This window comes from Coregonus lavaretus (genome assembly GCF_964263955.1).
Source record: "Coregonus lavaretus genome assembly, chromosome: 30".
NCBI classification, from domain to species: Eukaryota; Metazoa; Chordata; class Actinopteri; order Salmoniformes; family Salmonidae; genus Coregonus; species Coregonus lavaretus.
The window spans coordinates 8333354-8355860 of NC_140017.1; the positions used below are offsets into that span (position 1 = coordinate 8333354).

The 22507-nt window shown below is 45.5% G+C and overlaps 1 protein-coding gene across 1 annotated transcript in view; it reads right to left on the reverse strand.

Moving 5' to 3' along the window:
• Window positions 1–399: 399 nt before the first annotated feature.
• LOC311105567 (prostacyclin receptor-like) overlaps window positions 400–22507 on the reverse strand; it is a gene marked incomplete at both ends in the record, with an annotated part of 48501 nt that continues 26393 nt past the window's right edge. Inside the window, one exon of the mRNA XM_084147752.1 lies at window positions 400–690. Within this exon, the coding sequence (XP_084003878.1) occupies window positions 400–690 (291 nt within the window). The remainder of the gene's footprint in view (window positions 691–22507) is intronic.

Below are 22507 nucleotides of genomic sequence, written 5' to 3' on the forward strand. Positions count from 1 at the left end.
ATCAATTTGGCATTCAGGCTGTAACACAACAAAAAGTGGAATAAGTCAAGGGGTATGAATACTTTCTGAAGGCATTGTACGTCGGCAGAGAGCTCTTTGCCCTGACCTTTGCCCTTCCAGGGATGGTTGTCCATAATGAATCTCTCTTAGTGGTCCTCTCCTGCATACATTCAGTTCAGAGCAGGAGCTTCTGTCCATTTCAGTTGCTTTGAGTTTTTGAGTTTTCAGTGTGTTTGGAGGCACAATCACTCACTTTATCCACTCCTTTGCCGTCTTTTGGTCAATAAAGTTAATTCTCCAAACCCTCTATTCGGAACCCCTTCCCCCATTGTCTGCTGTCCCACATCCATCCATCCCTAACTCCCATCCTCTTTCCTGCCACGGGTCCCCCCCCCCACATCAGAGGGGCTGGCTGGAGTATAGCTTGGGCTGCAGGGATACGGAGGGCGAGGGGTTGGGAGACTCCCTGTGGTCGTCAGGGGGTAAGGAGAAGGTGCAGTGGGCCGTGTTCTTCACCGCTCCCCCAGTGAAGTGGCAGCGCAGCAGCGAGCGGAGGTGGCGGAACACGGACTTGCGGAAGATGATGAACACCCAGGGGTCCACGATGGGGTTGAGGGCCTGGAAACGGAACGCCAGCAGGTTCTCCTGGTCGTCACCCACCGGCTCGATGGCATTGGCGAAACCGGCAATCTGAGGAGGAGAGACAGAGAGAGAGAGAGAGAGTTAGATATTGAGGAGTTTAGTTTATTAGGATCCCCAGTAGCTATTGCACATGCAGCAGCTACTATTCCTGGTCAACATAAAATGTAAAATACGTCTTATGTGTAGGGAGAAAAATCTAGTGCTGGACACTATGGGGTGGTGGAGAGAGTGTTAAGGGGGCGGGAGAAAGAGAGAGAAAGAGAGGAGTAAGGACAAGACACTTGTATAAAATACCATCACATGACAGGACACATGACAGGACAGTACGGAATAAGCCAGGCAGACAGAAAGACAGGCAGACAGGCGGACAAACAGACAGACAGACCGAGGTATACTGGCCACAGAGAGCAGCTGGCACAGAAAGCATCTCAGCCACCCCATTCCAATCCCTTATTTCCTGTGATATATTCAACAAACAGTCCCATAATTGATTACATGGCCTGATTGAGTGTTATTGTGTCACAGCGTAAATGTTTCCCTGTTGCTAAGGCCTGGGAGTGAAAAGTAATAACCCAAAGACGGAGTGGGAGCAGCCCAGAGACCATTACAGGCCTGAGCCTTGCCAAATCACCATCCAGGAGGGAGCAGGAGCAGCACTGCGCTCTCTCCTCTCCACCATGGGCTAACAAGCCAAAACAGACACAATGTCCTGTAATGCACTAACAGACATTGGAGATTATCAAAAGGCGGAGAACATTGTGCAAACACTGTATTTGCATTGCCATATCGCCACAACCACAGACACCGTGGTCCTCTGTAGCTCAGCTGGTAGAGCACGGCGCTTGTAACGCCAAGGTAGTGGGTTCGATCCCCGGGACCACCCATACACAAAAAATGTATGCACGCATGACTGTAAGTCGCTTTGGATAAAAGCGTCTGCTAAATGGCATATTATTATATTATTATTATTATTATACACATTGAACTGATGTTTCTGTAGAAATGTAGTAATGCCTTTTGGAGGGAAGTGAATCCTCACATTGCACAACTGATGTTGTCGAAAGAGTCACTGTACATTTGAGGACACCTCATCACACACACACACACACACACACACACACACACACACGTTATGTTTTTCTATCCTCGTGGGGACCTAAAATGTATTTCCATTCAAAATCCTATTTTCTCAAACCCTTAATGCTAAACCTACCATGACCCTAACCCGTAACCCTAACCCAGACCCTAAACCTAACTCCTAACACTAAACCTAACCACTAACCCTTTACCCTAACCCTAAACCTAAACCTAAACCTAACCCCTAAGCTTAAAATAGCCTTTGTCCTTTACTATCCTTGTGGGGACCTTTGGGGATTTTAGGTCCCAACAAGGATAGAAGAACCAACCCCCACACACACACACACACACACACACACACACACACACACACACACACAGAGAGAGAGAGAGAGAGCATAGCCTGTCTTCCCTCTCACTAGGACCCTTTCTTCCTCTTCAAAGCTGACAAACTCCACTGTGCAGGAAAGCTTCCTAATTAAGGACTAATGATGGCTATATGGGACCACAGCTATTATAATTCATTGCATTCATAGGAGTGGAGGATCAATTATAAACGCAGCATGTTTTCCCTGATTCAGCTGTTGGTCCCATGGCTTGGTGCAGGGCTGCAATGTCACTTATTCATTCACAGTGAAAGGATGAAAGGATGGAAGGATGAAAGGATGGCCTAGGGGTGAAATATGTGTCATCCAATGTAGCACACTGAGGGATAGTGAAGTAAATCTACCGTGCCTCCTGTAGCTCAGTTGGTAGAGCATGGCGCTTGCAACGCCAGGGTTGTGGGTTCGATTCCCACGGTGGGCCAGTATGGAAAACGTATGCACTCACTAACTGTAAGTCGCTCTGGATAAGAGCGTCTGATAAATGACGTCAATGTAAAATTACTGCCATTACTGTAGCCCCAGGCTGAGTTAGAGGAGGTATATGTTATATGGGCTGTTCTCAGAGTCTGAACAGCGGCAGTAAGGGTCAGACACACAGCTTCCAAGACAGTAGAGAAGTTAAGAGGCCTTATACTGTACAGGCTGACCATTGTGGTCCTCTGTAGCTCAGTTGGTAGAGCATGGCACTTTGCTATGCCAGGATAGTGGCTTTGATTCCCAGGACCACCCATTTGTAAAATATGTATGCATGCATGACTGTAAGTCACTCAGGATAAAAGTGTCTGGTAAATGGCATATATTACTACCCAGGCTGACGTGCGACCCTGTTGACTACTCAGCGAGCCGTGACTTGGAGAGCTGGTGACAGCCAGACTAGTATATTACAGCCTGTCCATTGTTGGCATTACAAGGCTTCTAAGAATGATGGTTACAAACTGGGAACCTGTTTAACAGTGATAGATTAATACATAATAAAAACAGTTTTATGGTGACAGTGTCTGGGTGGGATGTCACACATCAGACATACTGACACACACCTAGTGATTGTCAACTCATATTTAATTTTATTTGTAAACTTTATTTGGGTAGGGGAGTCCCATTGAGGTCTCTTTTTTTAAGGAGCCCTGCATTATAAGACCAAGCAATTATACATTCAAGGCAGGAACCTAGGAAACACACAGAAGAATATACAAAAAAACACAATCATGAAAAAGGAAAGAAAATGCAGGAAATGTGATTTGGATGTGTACTGTGAAAAAAGCTTAAGATGGTGTTTGTTGTTACACGTTGCCAAAACATCTCACGAACAACACTGCTTCTGCTGCCACCTTCTCCTTGCCACCCTGCCACATATGGTCCTCTGGGCAGACCTGGTATCCTTTAAAAGGGACACAAATCACGGGCACTGTCACTGAGTGTGGGTTTGGAACGCAGAATAGATGAGAGGCATCAGCTACTCGTTAAACATGCTCCATACTGCTGAATGTGTGTGGTTTATAAGGCTCTGTGACAGACTGCAGCAGGGCAGTCTGGGGGGGGGACGATCCATCAGTAGGAAAAGGCATATACAAGAATAATAAAACACACATACAACCCCACAGACAGCTAAGGATGCATCTACCTGGGTACATTCTGTCTGTGTGGGGGCAAATCAGGGAGGCATGGACACATTATAGGCCATTTGGTGCTGGTGATGGCCTTTGCTATCAGGAAACAGGCCCCATAATGGACGTCCATAGTGGCCTATTAGTCTCCATCTTGGCTCCTGAAGGACTGTTACTCCCCTTCCCCTCAGATCCTGTTTCAATGGGAGGATAAAGTTATGTGTCTGTCCACCTCAGAGACAGCAAAGCAGTGGATCCCAGAGAGAGAGAGAGAGAGAGAGAGAGAGAGAGAGAGAGAGAGAGAGAGAGAGAGAGAGAGAGAGAGAGAGAGAGAGAGAGAGAGAGAGAGAGAGAGAGAGAGAGAGATCACAATGAGTGACCGCATCATTCTTACTTTTTGTATGACATGCAACTCTCTGTGAAAGCAACCACGCAGAGTACCACTTCCTGTTTTCATGTATCTTTTTGTGACTAATGTCTGGATGATACTGTGTTAGTTTGCAGTCTAATGATAAGACAGAGTGACTTTCCTGTGTTTGTAGAAGAGGTTATAGACCAAGGTATGACACCATGGTGTCACTGTCAGTAGCTCAGTGGGCAAATGCAGCATTGACACAACCAGAAAACCAGGTTTGATACCCAGTTGGTGTCAACTCTGTCTCCATCTTTCCTCACTCGTTAGACTTATCAGTCACCACATTGTCTTTGATCTGTATTAGATCTGTGACTCTCTCACTTCCCTCCTTTCCTCAGCCTGTTATTACGGTTCATCCTTTGAATGCAGGCTGAAAGGTCACAAACAAGGGCTAACTTTTGCATCAACGCAGGCGTTCCCCAAGCTTGGAGACTGGCTCATTCAGGGGAGACTTATTCTTATACAGTGGCCATTAATCTATGGTGGTCCATGGGGGTCTTTCTATACACTATTCTAGGAAGCCTGATTGCCTGAGAGTTTTTATCTACTTAGTACTGAGAAAATGTTGTGTGTGTGGGTGGGTGGGTGGGGAAGGTAGCTGGACTTTGTATGATCAATACCCTTTTTAACCCTATTCCCCATAGCAAAACGATTATGGAGGAAAATGTCTAGACGTCTAGCTCTCAGACAACGTGCATGTGCGATCTGTGTGTATGTGCATTCTATCTGTGGAATCACTTGGTCTGTCAATACATTCCGTCTGTCCATCAAAATTAGAACCAGTCTACACAATCCTTTTGTCATCTGTCTGGGGAATCATTGTGTGTGTATATGTATATATGTGTGTGTGTGTGCGTGCATGTGTGTATGCATGTGTGTGTGTGTGTTAGAAAGGCCAAAGGCTATAGAGAGTACAATGCAGCCATTAGACTTAACACGTGCTCTGCAGGCTTCTGTGTATTGACTGGTAACAATAGGAGAGTTATTACCCGGAAGGCTCAATCCCCAGGTGGGGACTGGACCTGCTGTGTATACACCAGCAAGGAACTAAAGCTTTATTTAAGTATCCAACTACACGATACATGGATGACCTGTTAAAGTGGAGGGTGTATATAGCCTCTAATGTACCCTTACTGGAAAGAGTATTATGCTCTAAGGAGGGGCACAGTTATAGAGGTAGGCACAATATCGATCAGGCAGGCGCCAGCACAAATATACCATCAGTGCCTGTGGTCTGTTCATAACTCTACTGAACCTGGCAATAATACAGATACTGGCCATCGCAGACCAGAGCTAATACAAGGTCGATATCTCCTCAGTCAAAGGGCAACTTCAGAAAGAGGGAGAGAGGGAGGGAGAGCATTCTCCTTCAGCTCATCACAGATTATTATGACTCAACCCAATTAGGAAACCGCAATCAAGCTCCATTGTCATCCTGTGCTTTCTTGGCAACTATCTGCATATTGTTGATAATTATTGGATAATTATCCTTGTATGATAAATCATTGTTACGCAGTCTTTCTAACAGATGCATATTGAAGTAACAAGGAACAGGTGTTTTCCAGTAAATATGACACTTTCACTGACTTTATAGACCCATGTTTTCTCCCATCACAATGTTTTTGAAAACATCTACTTAAGTCTTGTTTTTCTAGCCCTGGGAACATGTATGCACGCAACCGCTCTCACACTCACACAGATGTGATATCACTCTCAGTGAGTTAGGAGTGGTGTGACAGCTTGGCTTTGACATCTTTCCACCCACTCAGACTAACCCCTCTTATTGTGTTTATCTTCTTTCAGTTCCCGCTCTCTTTCTTCTCCCCTATTCTCTAATCCCCCTCTCTCACTCTGCTTCATTCCCCATCTCTTCCCTCCTTACAAGTCTCTCCATCCTCTCTCCTCTGTTATGATCTCCTGTTTTTTTATTGTTGCCATTATCATGATCTCCTCTCACAAGCTCATCCCTCTCTCCTCTCCTTCCACTTCCACTTTCTCTCAATCGTACCTTGGTCTGCTTACACTCTCCCCTTCAGAAAGCCAGAACGCTCCTGTTCTCTTTTGTTACCACTAAGGGGAACTGAGGAAGGTGTTGTAAAAAAGGACATTAAAGAGGAAGAGAAACTTTAGCACATGTCATTATGGTGGCGAATGAGGAAGACTGGGTGTACCATAAGAACGTACAGTGGCTTGCGAAAGTATTCACCCCCCTTGGCATTTTTCCTATTTTGTTGCCTTACAACCTGGAATTAAATTAGATTTTTTGGGGGTTTGTATCATTTGATTTACACAACATGCCTACCACTTTGAAGATGCAAATTACTTTTTATTGTGAAACAAACAAGAAATAAGACAAAAAAAAAAAGAAAACTTGAACGTGCATAACTATTCACCCCCCCAAAGTCAATAATAATAATAATAATAATAATAATAATAATAATAATAATAATAATAATAATAATAATACTTTGTAGAGCCACCTTTTGCAGCAATTACAGCTGCAAGTCTATTGGGGTATGTCTCTATAAGCTCGGCACATCCAGCCACTGCTCCAGCTCCTTAAAGTTGTGTGGGTTCCGCTGGTGTACAGCAATCTTTAAGTCATACCGAAGATTCTCAATTGGATTGAGGTCTGGGCTTTGACTAGGCCATTCCAAGACATTTAAATGTTTCCCCTTAAACCACTCAAGTGTTGCTTTAGCAGTATGCTTAGGTTCATTGTCCTGCTGGAAGGTGAACCTCTGTCCCAGTCTCAAATCTCTGGAAGACTGAAACAGGTTTCCTTCAAGAATTTCCCTGTATTTAGCGCCATCCATCATTCCTTCAATGCTGATGAGTTTCCCAGTCCCTGACGATGAAAAACATCCCCACAGCATGATGCTGCCACCACCATGCTTCACTGTTGGGATGGTGTTCTCGGGGTGATGAGAGGTGTTAGGTTTGCGCCAGACATAGCGTTTTCCTTGATGGCCAAAAAGCTCAATTTGAGTCTCATCTGACCAGACTACCTTCTTCCATATGTTTGGGGAGTCTCCCACATGCCTTTTGGCAAACCAAACGTGTTTGCTTATTTTTTTCTTTAAGCGATGGCTTTTTTTCTGGCCACTCTTCCGTAAAGCCCAGCTCTGTGGAGTGTACGGCTTAAAGTGGTCCTATGGACAGATACTCCAATCTCCACTGTGGAGCTTTGCAGCTCCTTCAGGGTTATCTTTGGTCTCTTTGTTGCCTCTCTGATTAATGCCCATCTTGTCTGGTCTGTGAGTTTTGGTGGGCGGCCCTCTCTTGGCAGATTTGTTGTGGTGCCATATTCTTTCCATTTTTTTATAATGGATTTAATGGTGCTCCGTGGGATGTTCAAAGTTTCTGATTTTTTTTTATAACCCAACCCTGATCTGTACTTCTCCATAACTTTGTCCCTGACCTGTTTGGAGAGCTTCATGATCTTCATAGTGCCGCTTGCTTGGTGGTGCCCCTTGCTTAGTGGTGTTATAGACTCTGGGGCGTTTCAGAACAGGTGTATATACAGTTGAAGTCGGAAGTTTACATACACTTAGGTTGGAGTCATTAAAACTGGTTTTTCAACCACTCCACAAATTTCTTGTTAACAAACTATAGTTTTGGCAAGTCGTTTAGGACATCTACTTTGTGCATGACACAAGTAATTTTTCCAACAATTGTTTACAGACAGATTATTTCACTTATAATTCACTGTATCACAATTCCAGTGGTTCTGAAGTTTCCATACACTAAGTTGACTGTGCCTTTAAACAGCTTGGAAAATTCCAGAAAATGATGTCATGGCTTTAGAAGCTTCTGATAGGCTAATTGACATCATTTGGGTCAATTGGAGGTGTACCTGTGGATGTATTTCAAGGCCTACCTTCAAACTCAGTGCCTCTTTGCTTGACATCATGGGAAAATTAAAAGAAATCAGCCAAGACCTCAGAAAAAAAATGGTAGACCTCCACATGTCTGGTTCATCCTTGGGAGCAATTTCCAAACGCCTGAAGGTACCACGTTAATCTGTACAAACAATAGTACGCAAGTATAAACACCATGGGACCACGCAGCCATCATACCACTCAGGTAGGAGACGTGTTCTGTCTCCTAGAGATGAACGTACTTTGGTGCGAAAAGTGCAAATCAATCACAGAACAACAGCAAAGGACCTTGTGAAGATGCTGGAGGAAACAGGTACAAAAGTATCTATCACCACAGTAAAACGAGTCCTATATCGACATAACCTGAAAGGCCGCTCAGCAAAGAAGAAGCCACTGCTCCAAAACCTCCATAAAATAGCCAGACTACGGTTTGCAACTGCACACTCTGGTCTGATGAAACAAAAATAGAACTGTTTGGCCATAATGACCATCGTTATGTTTGGAGGAAAAAGGGGAAGGCTTGCAAGCCGAAGAACACCATCCCAACCGTGAAGCACGGGGGTGGCAGCATCATGCTGTGGGGGTGCTTTGCTGTAGGAGGGACTGGTGCACTTCACAAAATAGATGGCATCATGAGGAAGGAACATTATGTGGATATATTGAAGCAACTTCTCAAGACATCAGTCAGGAAGTTAAAGCTTGGTCACAAATGGGTCTTCCAAATGGACAATGACCCCAAGCATACTTCCAAAGTTGTGGCAAAATGGCTTAAGGACAACAAAGTAAAAGTATTGGAGTGGTCATCACAAAGCCCTGACCTCAATTCTATAGAAAATGTATGGGCAGAACTGAAAAAGGATGTGCGAGCAAGGAGGCCTAAAAACCTGACTCAGTTACACCAGCTCTGTCAGGAGGAATGGGCCAAAATTCACCCAACTTATTGTGGGAAGCTTATGGAAGGCTACCCGAAACGTTTGACCCAAGTTAAACAATTTAAAGGCAATGCTACCAAATACTAATTGAGTGTATGTAAACTTCTGACCCACTGGGAATGTGATGAAAGAAATAAAAGCTGAAATAAATCATTCTCTCTACTATTATTCTGACATTTCACATTCTTAAAATAAAGTTGTGATCCTAACTGATCTAAGACAGGGAATTTTTACTAGGATTAAATGTCAGGAAATGTGAAAAACTGAGTTAAAATGTATTTGGCTAAGATGTAAACTTCCGACTTCAACTGTATACTGAGATCATGTGACAGATCATGTGACACTTAGATTGCACACAGGTGGACTTTATTTAACTAATTATGTGACTTCTGAAGGTAATTGGTTGCACCAGATCTTATTTAGGGGCTTCATAGCAAAGGGGGTGAATATATATGCGTGCACCACTTTTCCGTTATTTATTTTTTTGAATGTTTTTTCATTTCACTTCACCAATTTGGACTATTTTGTGTATGTCCATTACATGAAATCCAAATAAAAATCCATTTAAATTACAGGTTGTAATGCAACAAAATAGGAAAAACGCCAAGGGGGATGAATACTTTAGCAAGGCACTGTATATGACATGTTGCAATGTCAGTAGAATGTTTCAGCAATAGGCTGGGTAGGTGTTTGCCATTTGATCTTCTCAGGGGTTTTTCAGATCTGATGATCAGAGCAACTTTCATCTTCCTAAAAACTGCTGTCTATTGTTTTCCTGAAATACTCCTTCACTCACAGGACGATGATAATGGGAGAACGCTGAGGCACAAATCACATCCAGAAGGAAGGAGGAGGGAAGTCTGACTGAGTCACAGAGGATGAGGGAAATGAGACAGAGATCATAGCCCATCTACTCCAGCTACACAGGGTGGGACTAGGACAGACAGACAGAGACCGGAAGGGACAAGAACAGACCAGGAGTGACCAGGACACCCCAACAGAGGGAAAACGGGAGAAAACATTTTAACACACGGAGGAAGGTTGTCCAATAAAAACGCTCATGTTTGTTTTGTGATTGAAAATGCTTTCTCCAGTTTTGTGCCCAAATTAGACTAGAAGAAACCTGGCAGGAAATAGCAGAAATATAAATATTTTGAGGGGTCACAGAGGAACACCAGACCGTTCCCCAGAGTCCCTTCCTCTGTAGCATAGAATCTCTATACATAGTAAACCCTGTGGTGCTGATTTCTGACTGTCACTCTGATGTACAACTGTGATTACCTAGCAGGTACATGTCTTTGCATGTCTTTTGCTATTAAAACTGTTGGCATGTGAGAAAGGCAGGTAGTATGTGAAGAGTTTGTTACATCACAATCTGTCACTGTACCCACTTCACAAGCCCTGACATGTAGACTTTCGTTAGGATTTTCTGTGACTAATGGCTTCCAGAACACACCAAACTTGTCCCTGCACCTCAACACACTACTACAAACAGGGCTAATATAGGGGTGTGTTAAGTAGGACACACCGTAGCAAAATGTTTTGAAATGTTCTGCAACAGAAAATGAAAATGGTTGTTTCTTATTTGAGTAGTTCTCGTAGCACCTCCCCCTTTCACTCAGTTTCTAAACGTTTTCTCGCTACTGAACACGAACCAGGGTTACCATTAGGCCTCTTCAATATAACAACTGCAACAGCCACCCACTGACTGCCTCAGTGACAGGGCTGCTCCAAAACATGTGCTACAGTCTTCCTGAGTTTGTGTTGGCATTGGGCTGGTCGTGGAGTAACAACGAGTTTTCCCTACAACTAATTGATGAGTAAACTTTACAGCTGTTTCACATGTTCGCTCAAATTAGAGACAGCTACAAATGTAAACAAAGAACCGCTATGAAGAGGGAAAGAAAGTGTGAGAGACAGAACAAGGCTTTAGGGCTTGGCAGGCCATTTGTTGTGGTATGCAGAATACATAATCGACTCAATAATTTGCCAAGGCGCAGTGATGGGGGAAAGACAGAGCATGAAAAACAACCATACAGTGAGGGAAAAAAGTATTTGATCCCCTGCTGATTTTGTACGTTTGCCCACTGACAAAGAAATGATCAGTCTATCATTTTAATGGTAGGTTTATTTGAACAGTGAGAGACAGAATAACAACAAAAAAATCCAGAAAAACGCATGTCAAAAATGTTATAAATTGATTTGCATTTTAATGAGGGAAATAAGTATTTGACCCCCTCTCAATCAGAAAGATTTCTGGCTCCCAGGTGTCTTTTATACAGGTAACGAGCTGAGATTAGGAGCACACATTTAAAGGGAGTGCTCCTAATCTCAGTTTGTTACCTGTATAAAAGACACCTGTCCACAGAAGCAATCAATCAGATTCCAAACTCTCCACCATGGCCAAGACCAAAGAGCTCTCCAAGGATGTCAGAGACAAGATTGTAGACCTACACAAGGCTGGAATGGGCTACAAGACCATCGCCAAGCAGCTTGGTGAGAAGGTGACAACAATTGGTGGGATTATTCACAAATGGAAGAAACACAAAATAACTGTCAATCTCCCTCGGCCTGGGGCTCCATGCAAGATCTCACCTCGTGGAGTTGCAATGATCATGAGAACGGTGAGGAATCAGCCCAGAACTACACGGGAGGATCTTGTCAATGATCTCAAGGCAGCTGGGACCATAGTCACAAAGAAAACAATTGGTAACACACTACGCCGTGAAGGACTGAAATCCTGCAGCGCCCGCAAGGTCCCACTGCTCAAGAAAGCACATAAACAGGCCCGTCTGAAGTTTGCCAATGAACATCTGAATGATTCAGAGGAGAACTGGGTGAAAGCGTTGTGGTCAGATGAGACCAAAATCGAGCTCTTTGGCATCAACTCAACTCGCCATGTTTGGAGGAGGAGGAATACTGCCTATGACCCCAAGAACACCATCCCCACCGTCAAACATGGAGGTGGAAACATTATGCTTTGGGGGTGTTTTTTCTCCTAAGGGGACAGGACAACTTCACCGCATCAAAGGGACGATGGACGGGGCCATGTACCGTCAAATCTTGGGTGAGAACCTCCCTCCCTCAGCCAGGGCATTGAAAATGGGTTATGGATGGGAGGAGTGGGACAAAATCCCTCCTGAGATCTGTGCAAACCTGGTGGCCAACTACAAGAAACGTCTGACCTCTGTGATTGCCAACAAGTGTTTTGCCACCAAGTACTAAATCATGTTTTGCAGAGGGGTCAAATACTTATTTCTCTCATTAAAATGCAAATCAATTAATAACATTTTTGACATGCGTTTTTCTGGATTTTTTTGTTGTTATTCTGTCTCTCACTGTTCAAATAAACCTACCATTAAAATGATATACTGATCATGTCTTTGTCAGTGGGCAAACGTACATAATCCGCAGGGGATCAAATACTTTTTTCCCTCACTATATGTGGTAGACTGCTTCCCCTTTAACTGGGATATATTGTCTCTGTGCTTTGGTTTAGTATTCAATTACCTCTACTCCTCCATGTCCTCTCTGTCTTATCAACACTAAGAGGATAGTATGTGCAGTCTATATTCACAGAAAAACGAGTCAGAATTTCACCCTGTAAAAGTGAGGAAATGCTTTCATCAACTGCGCACAGATGTAAATTCAACGTGTATTCAAATCAAATCAAATTTTATTGGTCACAGACATGTGTTTAGCAGATGTCATTGTGGGTGTAGCAAAATGCTTGTGTTTCTAGCTCCAACAGTGCAGTAATATCTAACAAGTAATATCTAACAAATTCACAACAATACACACAATACACACTCATCTAGAGTAAAGGAATGGAATTAAGAATATATAAATATTCGGACGAGCAATGTCAGAGCGGCATAGACTAAGATACAGAATAGAATACAGTATATACATATGAGATGAGTAATGCAAGATATGTAAACATTATAAGTGACTAGTGTTCCATTATTAAAATGGCCAGTGATTTCAAGTCTATGTGCTTGTGATGGCTATTTAACAGTCTGATGGCCTTGAGATAGAAGCTGTTTTTCAGTCTCTCGGTCCCAGCTTTGATGCACCTGTACTGACCTTGCCTTCTGGATGATAGCGGGGTGAACAGGCAGTGGCTCGGGTGGTTGTTGTCCTTGATGATCTTTTTGGCCTTCCTGTGACATTGGGTGCTCTAAGTGTCCTGGAGGGCATTATAATCTTCCCACGGTGATGTGTTGGGCAGACCGCACCACCCTCTGGAGAGCCCTGTGGTTGCAGGTGGTGCAGTTGCCGTACCAGGCGGTGATACAGCCCAACAGGATGCTCTCAATTGTGCATCTGTAAAAGTTGTGAGGGTTTTAGGTGCCAAGCCAAATTTCTTTAGCCTCCTGAGGTTGACGAGGCGCTGTTGCGCCTTCTTCACCACACTGTTTGTGTGAGTGGACCATTCCAGTTTGTCAGTGAGGTGTACGCCGAGGAACTTGAAGGTTTTCACCTTCTCCACTGTGGTCCCGTCGATGTGGATAGGGGGGTGCTCCCTCTGCTGTTTCCTGAAGTCTACGATCAGCTCCTTTGTTTTGTTGACGTTGAGTGAGAGGTTATTTTCCTGGCCCCACACTCCTAGGGCCCTCACCTCCTCCCTGTAGGCTGTCTTGTCATTGTTGGTAATCAGGCCTACTACTGTTGTGTCGTCTGCAAACTTGATGATTGAGTTGGAGGCGTATGTGGCCACGCAGTCATGGGTGAACAGGGAGTACAGGAGGGGGCTGAGCACGCACCCTTGTGGGCCCCCAGTGGGGACAGCAGACTGGGATAGGGAGAGATTGAATATGTCCGTAAACACTCCAGCCAGCTGGTCTGCGCATGGTCTGAGGACGCGGCTAGGGATGCCATCTGGGCCGGCAGCCATGCGAGGGTTAACACGCTTGAATGTCTTACTCACGATGGCCATGGAGAAGGAGAGCCCACAGTACTTGGTAGCAGGCCTCATCGATGGCACTATCCTCAAAGCGGGCGAAGAAGGTGTTTAGCTTGTCCGGAAGCAAGACGTCGGTGTCTGCGATGTGGCTGGTCTTCCCTTTGTAGTCCGTGATTGTCTGTAGACCCTGTCACATACGTCTCGTGTCTGAGCCGTTGAATTGCGACTCCACTTTGTCTCTATACTGGCGTTTTGCCTGTTTGATTGCCTTGCGGAGAGAATAACTACACTGTTTGTATTCGGCCATATTCCCAGTCACTTTGCCATGGTTAAATGCGGTGGTTCGCGCTTTCAGTTTTGCGTGAATGCTGCCATCTATCCTCGGTTTCTGGTTAGGGTAGGTTTTAATAGTCACAGTGGGTACAACATCTCCTATACACTTCCTGATAAACTCTGTCACCGTACCAGTGTATATGTCTATGTTATTATTGAAGGCTACCCGGAACATATCCCAGTCCACGTGATCAAAACAATCTTGAAGTGTGGATTCCAATTGGTCAGACCAGCGTAGAATAGACCTTGGCAGGGGTACTTCCTGTTGGAGTCGTGATCAGATTTGCTGAAGGGAGGGCAGGGGAGGGCCTTGTAGGCATCCCGGAAGTTGGAGTAGCAGTGGTTGAGTGTTTTAGCAGCGCAAGTACTACAATCAATGTGTTGATAGAACATCGGTAGCGTTTTTCTCAAATTTGCTTTGTTAAAATCCCCAGCAACAATGAATGCAGCCTCAGGATATGTGGTTTCCAGTTTGCATAAAGTCCGGTGGAGTTCTTTGAGGGCAGTCGTGGTATCGGTTTGATGGGGAATATACACGGCTGTGACTATAACCGAAGATAATTCTCTTGGGATGTAATACGGTTGGCACTTGATTGTGAAGTGTTCTAGGTCGGGTGAACAAAAGGACTTGAGTTCCTGTATGTTATCATGAAACAAACACCCCCGCCCTTCTTCTTCCCAGAGAGATATTTATTCCTGTCTGTGTGATGAACTGAGAACCCAACTGGCTGTACAGACTTAGACAGTATATCGCGAGAGAGCCATGTTTCCGTGAAACAGAGTATGTTACAATCGCTAATGTCTCTCTGGAAGGAAATCCTCGCCCGGAGCTCATCAACTTTATTATCCAGAGACTGAACATTAGCGAGTAATATACTCGGAAGCGGTGGGTGGTGTGCCCGCCTCCTGAGTCGGACTAGAAGACCACTCCGAATACTTCTTCTCCGCTGCCGATGTTTTGGGTCAGCCTCTGGGATCAGTTCAATTTCCCTGGGGGGTACAAACAAAGGATACGATTCGGGAAAGTCGTATTCCTGGTCGTAATGCTGGTAATGCTGGTGAGTTACAGCTGCTCTGATATCCAAAAGTTCTTCCCGTTTGTATGTAATAACAGAAAAAAAATCTTGGGCTAATAATGTAAGAAATAACACATAAAAAAACAAAATACTGCAATGTTGACTAGGAGCTAGGAGCACGGCGCCATCTCTATCTATTCCACGTTAGTTGAAAGTAATTTAATTGAGATGACATGGAAACAACGTTGATTCAACAGGACCAATTACTATATTGGCACAATGTGTATATTCTGTTAACACATACTCAAATAATGTTGTTGACCCGTCCTATACTTGTATTTGTTGCCAAAGCATAAATTGGAGAAAAAACACTTCAAAAACCCCACCTCATTTAAAAAATGCTTGCTATTTCCTCATGATGTCATACTTCTGAGGAGGATGAGCTGGCCAAAATCAAATCAAATCAAATTGTATTTGTCACATGCGCCGACTATAACAGGTGGAGGCCTTACCTTGGAATAATTACTTACAAGCCCTTAAACAACAATGCAGTTTTAAGAAAATAGAGTTCAGAAAATATTTGCTAAATAAAATTAAGCAAAACATAAAACAAAAAAGTAAAAAATAAAATAACAATAACGAGGCTATATACAGGGGGTACTGGTACCAAGTCAATGTGCGGGGATTCAGGTAAGTCGAGGTAATTTGTACATGTAGGTAGGGCTAAAGTGACTATGCATAGATAATGAACAGTGAGTAGCAGCAGTGTAAAAATAGTCTGGGTAGCCATTTGATGAATTGTTCAGCAGTCCTATGGCTTAGGGGTAGAAGCTGTTAAGGAGCCTTTTGGACCTAGACTTGGCACTCCGGTACTGCTTGCCGTGTGATAGCAGAGAGAACAATCTGTGACATGGGTGACTGGAGTCTTTGACAATTATTTTGGGCCTTCCTCTGACACTGTCTAGTATATAGGTCCTAGATTGCAGGAAGCTTGGCCCCAGTGATGTACTGGGCAGTACGCATGTCACGCCCTGGCTCTGGGGACTCTAATATGTTGAGCCAGGGTGTGTATAGTCTATGTGTGTTCTAGGTTTCACTTTCTGGGTTTGTATATCTATGTTGGCCAGGGTGGCTCCCAATCAGAGACGGCTGTAGCTCGTTGTCTCTGATTGGGAGTCATACTTAGGTAGCCGTTTGGCATTCATTTGGTGTGGTTTCTTGTTCGTATTTGGTTTGTGTATTACCATTGACTGTCACGTCATCGTTTTGTTGTTTTGATCGTGTGATCAGTCTATAAATAAATATGTTCGCCTTCAACGCTGCGCCTTGGTCCTCCTCTATATATGACGAGCGTGACAGAAGAAACCACCAAGACTTGACCAAGCAGCGTGTCCAGGAGCCATCGCCAGGGAGATCTCTAGCAGATCTCCTTCGCCTCCTCGACTGGGTCAAGCCGAGTGAGGAAGAGAAGGGCTTGACATTGAGGCAGAAGGGCGAAAGGCTGGCGAGGGACATGGAGACCTGGTCCACGGGTAGGAGAGACGCCCAGAAATTTTTTAGGGGGGGGCTAACGCCGTGGACGACGGGCCAGCAGGAGACCGCGGCAGAGCGGCCCAGCGGGTTGGCAGAGGAGGCCGCCAGGTTACGGGGGCCACTGGTCGAAGAGGGGGTGGAAGGTGTAGAGGCACGGTGAGAGGTACTGGGGTGTGTTACCAGTCCGGTCCGGCCCATTCCAGATCCCTGCGTAGGACCAGTGGTGTGTGTCCCCAGTACGGTCCGGCCTGTTCCTGCTCCCCGCACCAAGTCAGTGGTGCGCTTCGTCAGCCCGGCTCGGCCCGTTCCTGCTCCCCGCACCAAGTCAGTGGTGCGCTTCGTCAGCCCGGCTCGGCCCGTTCCTGCTCCCCGCACCAAGTCAGTGGTGTGCTTCGTCAGCCCGGCTCGGCCCGTTCCTGCTCCCCGCACCAAGTCAGTGGTGCGCTTCGTCAGCCCGGCCCGTTCCTGCTCCCCGCACCAAGTCAGTGGTGCGCTTCGTCAGCCCGGCTCGGCCCGTTCCTGCTCCCCGCACCAAGTCAGTGGTGCGCTTCGTCAGCCCGGCTCGGCCCGTTCCTGCTCCCCGCACCAAGTCAGTGGTGCGCTTCGTCAGCCCGGCTCGGCCCGTTCCTGCTCCCCGCACCAAGTCAGTGGTGCGCTTCGTCAGCCCGGCTCGGCCCGTTCCTGCTCCCCGCACCAAGTCAGTGGTGCGCTTCGTCAGCCCGGCTCGGCCCGTTCCTGCTCCCCGCACCAAGTCAGGGGTGCGCTTCGACAGCCCGGCTCGGCCCGCTCCTGCTCCCCACACCAAGCCAGTGGTGTGCGTCGTCAGTCCGGCACGGCCCGTGCCTGTTCCCCGCACCAAGTCAGGGGTGCGCTTCGACAGCCCGGCTCGGCCCGCTCCTGCTCCCCACACCAAGCCAGTGGTATGCGTCGTCAGTCCGGCACGGCCCGTGCCTGTTCCACCGGTGGCCGTGTGATAGCAGAGAGAACAATCTGTGACATGGGTGACTGGAGTCTTTGACAATTATTTTGGGCCTTCTCCGGCACCGGTCAGATGCTTCACGCCGGAGCTAGAGCAATCCGCTCCACCAGTGTGCAGTCCAGCTCCGGCCAGCGGGGCCAGACCGGACCAGGGGTACTTTGGGGGGTTGGAGAGGGAGCGGGGTTCAGGCCCGGAGCCGGATCCGCCGCCTAAGCGGAGTGCCCACCCGGTCCCTCCCCTGTGGTATTTGGTGGGCGCGGTCGGAGTCCGCGCCTTTAGGGGGGGGTACTGTCACGCCCTGGCTCTGGGGACTCTAATATGTTGAGCCAGGGTGTGTATAGTCTATGTGTGTTCTAGGTTTCACTTTCTGGGTTTGTATATCTATGTTGGCCAGGGTGGCTCCCAATCAGAGACGGCTGTAGCTCGTTGTCTCTGATTGGGAGTCATACTTAGGTAGCCGTTTGGCATTCATTTGGTGTGGTTTCTTGTTCGTATTTGGTTTGTGTATTACCATTGACTGTCACGTCATCGTTTTGTTGTTTTGATCGTGTGATCAGTCTATAAATAAATATGTTCGCCTTCAACGCTGCGCCTTGGTCCTCCTCTATATATGACGAGCGTGACAACGCACTACCCTCTGTAGAGCCTTACGGTCGGATGCCGAGCAGTTGCCATACCAGGCGTTGATGGAACCGGTCAGGATGCTCTCGATGGTGCAGTTGCAGAACTTTTTGTGGATCTGGCAACACATTCCGAATATTTTCAGTCTGCTGAGGGGGAAAAGCCGTTGTAGTGCCCTCTTCACGACTGTCTTGGTGTGTTTGGACCATGATAGTTTGATGGTGATGTGGACACCAAGGAATTTTAAGCTCTCGACCCGCTCCACTACAGCCCCGTCGATGTGAATGGGGGCATACTCTGCCCTGTTTGATGGTTCGTCTGAGGGCATAGCAGGATTTCTTATAAGCGTCCGGATTAGTGTCCCACTCCTTGAAAGCAGCAGCTCTAGCCTTTAGCTCGGTGCGGATGTTGCCTGTAATCCATGACTTCTGGTTGGGGTACGTACGGTCACTGAGGGGACGACGTCATCGATGCACTTATTGATGAAGCCAGTCACTGATGTGGTGTACTCCTCAATGCCATCGGAAGAATCCCGGAACATATTCCAGTCTGTGCTAGCAAAACAGTCCTGTAGTGTAGCATCCACATCATCTGACCACTTCCGTATTGAGTGAGTCACTGGTACTTCCTGCTTTAGTTTTTGCTTGTAAGCAGGAATCAGGACGATAGAATTATGGTCAGATTTGCCAAATGGAGGGCGAGGGAGAGCTTTGTACGCGTCTCTGTGTGTGGAGTGAAAACTCTCTTGGTAGATGGTTTGGTCAATAGCTTATCATGAGGTACTCTACCTCAGGCGAGCAATACCTCGAGACTTCTTTAATATTAGACATTGCGCACCAGCTGTTATTGACAAATAGACACACACCACCACCCCTTGTCTTACCGGACGTAGCTGTTCTGTCCTGCCGATGCACGGAAAACCCAGCCAACTGTATATTATCTGTGTCGTCGTTCAGCTACGACTTGGTGAAACATAAGATATTTAAGCAATAAGGCACGTGGGGGTGTGGTATATGGCCAATATACCATGGCTAAGGGCTGTTCGTAGGCACGACGCATCGTGGAGCGCCTGGATACAGCCATTAGCCGTGGTATATTGGCCATATACCACAAACCCCTGTGGTGCCTTATTGCTATTATAAACTGGTTACTAAAGTAATTACAGCAGTAAAAATACATATTTTGACATACCCATGGTACACTGTCTCATATACCACAGCTGTCAGCCAATCAGCATTCAGGGCTCGAACCACCCAGTTTATAAAACAGTTTTTAATGTCCAGTTGGTAGGATAGTCTCGAACGGAGCTCATCCAGTTTATTCTCCAGTGATTGCACGTTGGCCAATAGAACAGATGGTAGAGGCGGGTTACCCACTCGCCGATGAATTCTCACAAGGCACCCAGATCTGCTCCTCCTGTATCTCCGTCTTTTCTTCATGCGAATGACGGGGATTTGGGCCTGGTCCGGGAGCAACAGTATATCCTTCACATCAGACTCATTAAAGAAAAAATATTTGTCCAGTTCGAGGTGAGTAATCGCTGTTCTGATATCCAGAAGCTCTTTTCGGTCATAAGCGACGGTAGCAGCAACATTATGTACAAAATAAGTTACAAACAATGCGAAAAAACACACAAAATAGCACAATTGGTTAGGAGCCCGTAAAATGGCAGCCATCGCCTCCGGCGCCATTCACCAATCAGCGGTCTAGAAGAGGATGAGCTGGCCAATCAGCGGTCTACTCGCTTGAATATTTTTAATGACCGGTACAGTATATTCCAGTCTTCTGTGATGTATATAAAGTGTGATATTGGGATACAAACTCAAAGTGTAATACATTTCAACTCTACATCTGGCATGGTACAGGTGTCTTCTTTTTTTTAAGCCTATAACTATGAGTTGTATACTTTTGTTTCCAAGTAGATTTGTTTAAGACTACCAATAAACACTGTGTGACCCTGATTTAGCCCACTGCAGTAAAAGGTTTTAACTACCATTTTGTGGAAGGAAAATATTTCAAGGGGGGGGGGGGGGGGGGGGGGGTGTACTTGTACATCAAGCTGCCTCACTCTACAGAAACAGGATAAACAGGCTTCTGCTCCTATGAGCCCTTCTGGATTGCACAAGCCAAGCCTTGTGCAAGGCTTATCAGCTGGGTGGAGCTGGCAGCACACAGGTGCTGTGCTGGAGTACAGGGGCATCTCAGGTGAACTCACACACACACATTTACATTTTACATTTTAGTCATTTAGCAGACGCTCTTATCCAGAGCGACTTACAGTTAGTGAGTGCATACATTATTTTTTTCATACTGGCCCCCCATGGGAATCGAACCCACAACCCTGGCATTGCAAACGCCATCCCTGCCGGCCAAACCCTCCCCTAACTTGGACGACGCTGGGCCAATTGTGCGCCGCCCCATATAATGATGACACATGGAGGGCATAAGGGTGAGTGTGGACCAGAATGATACACACATTGACTGTCACACACTAAAACAAACACACAGACCTATAACTTTCCTCCTTCACATGCACACACATACACACAGTGGACACCTGAGGTGATTGATCAGGGACATAAAGTGTGATCCAAACACACAGTTACTGATTAACACACAGCAGGTACACAGGAACAAACCTGGTGTCATTAACCTGATGCTGGTGTAAAAACCTGATCACAGTCTCCATCTGTCACATAGATGACATCCCACTGGGCACAGACGTCAATTCAACGTCTATTCCACATTGGTTCAACGTAATTTCATTGAAATGACGTGGAAACAACGTTGATTCATCCAGTGTGTGCCCTGTGGGATGGCTATGAAAGGAATTGTTGAGAACTCAGGGACATGTCCTCTGCAATGCCCACCCATTACCCTCTGGACCTCTTCATTACTGATGGTTTTACTAAACCTTCCCTTTAAATACAGCCACAGCCACAGCCACACACATCCCTGAAGGGATTTAGCTTGAAACCAACTGAAACCAACAGTCTCATGTTAGAGCAACTATGCTTGGTTGTTTATTGCTATGTATTTAGCAACATAAAAATTAGTATCTCATAATTAAGTTGAATTTCAAGGGAACTGAATGATGGTCCCTTGGCTCCTTTCAGGGGGAGGGGGCACATAGCAGCAGTTTTGGCAAGGCCAGTAATGGGATGTGTAAGGGGGTGAGAGGGTTTTTAGCTGGAGTGTAGTAGTAAACAACAACTATGGGTCTGTGGTCCCTAAAACCCAAAGACGCAGATTCCGCTATGGGTTCCTGGTTGCATGGTTCCAATTATTAGAATCGTGCAGTCCCCGCTGTCTGCATTCTCTAGCTCTGAGCGTTCTACGGGCGGAACATGTGTTCGCCACATGAACCAATACTTCTACAATGATCAGAGAGATTTAATAAACAGAGATTTAATAGAAACACTCCCTAAACAGCCATTAAATAAATCTGCATGTACAATGTAAGAGATGAAAATAAAGGGCACAGTATTCCCTGCTGGTTTTACGATATAGGATTAATGGACCGGGTCCATCTATGTTTTAATGGTATGCTTGTTTACTAAATGCAGGGAAACTTAAAACCTAATATTGAACTCGGAAATGACATAATATTTGTAGCTGGGGAATTTCTTTTAAGCCAATATTCCAATAGGACATGCCATGGTGAATCATTATGACTGATTGACTGTTGGAATTCCTATGTCTTTTTACAAGGGTGTAAGTGTTACGGACATGAGTCAGGCTCATAGTCTGTGATGAAGTAGTCCTTTGATAATGGCGAATTTCCTCTTGGTCTAGCGGTCAAGACATATAACTCAATATTCCAATAGGACATGAAGAGTTTCATTCAAAAACACTATATGTCCATTTTCAGAAATGTTGGTAAATTAGCTTTTATTGTTTAAAGAAATTATGAAAGAGATTGGTTCATTTTTCACTCTCTAATCATGGCATGGGGTTGTTCAATGACAGACATGTATTTGTTTAAAATCTTTCACTTTCAGAGAGACAAATAATAATGCTTTTTTTTGCAAAATACTATATATCTGCCTCACTCTCAGAGAAATAAGTAGTACTGCTCAGTTTTACACAGTCAAATGTAATAAATAACTACATTTTTTATAAAGAAATGTACAAATTATACATTTGTGACATCAATATAAAAATTGTACATTTACATTTGAC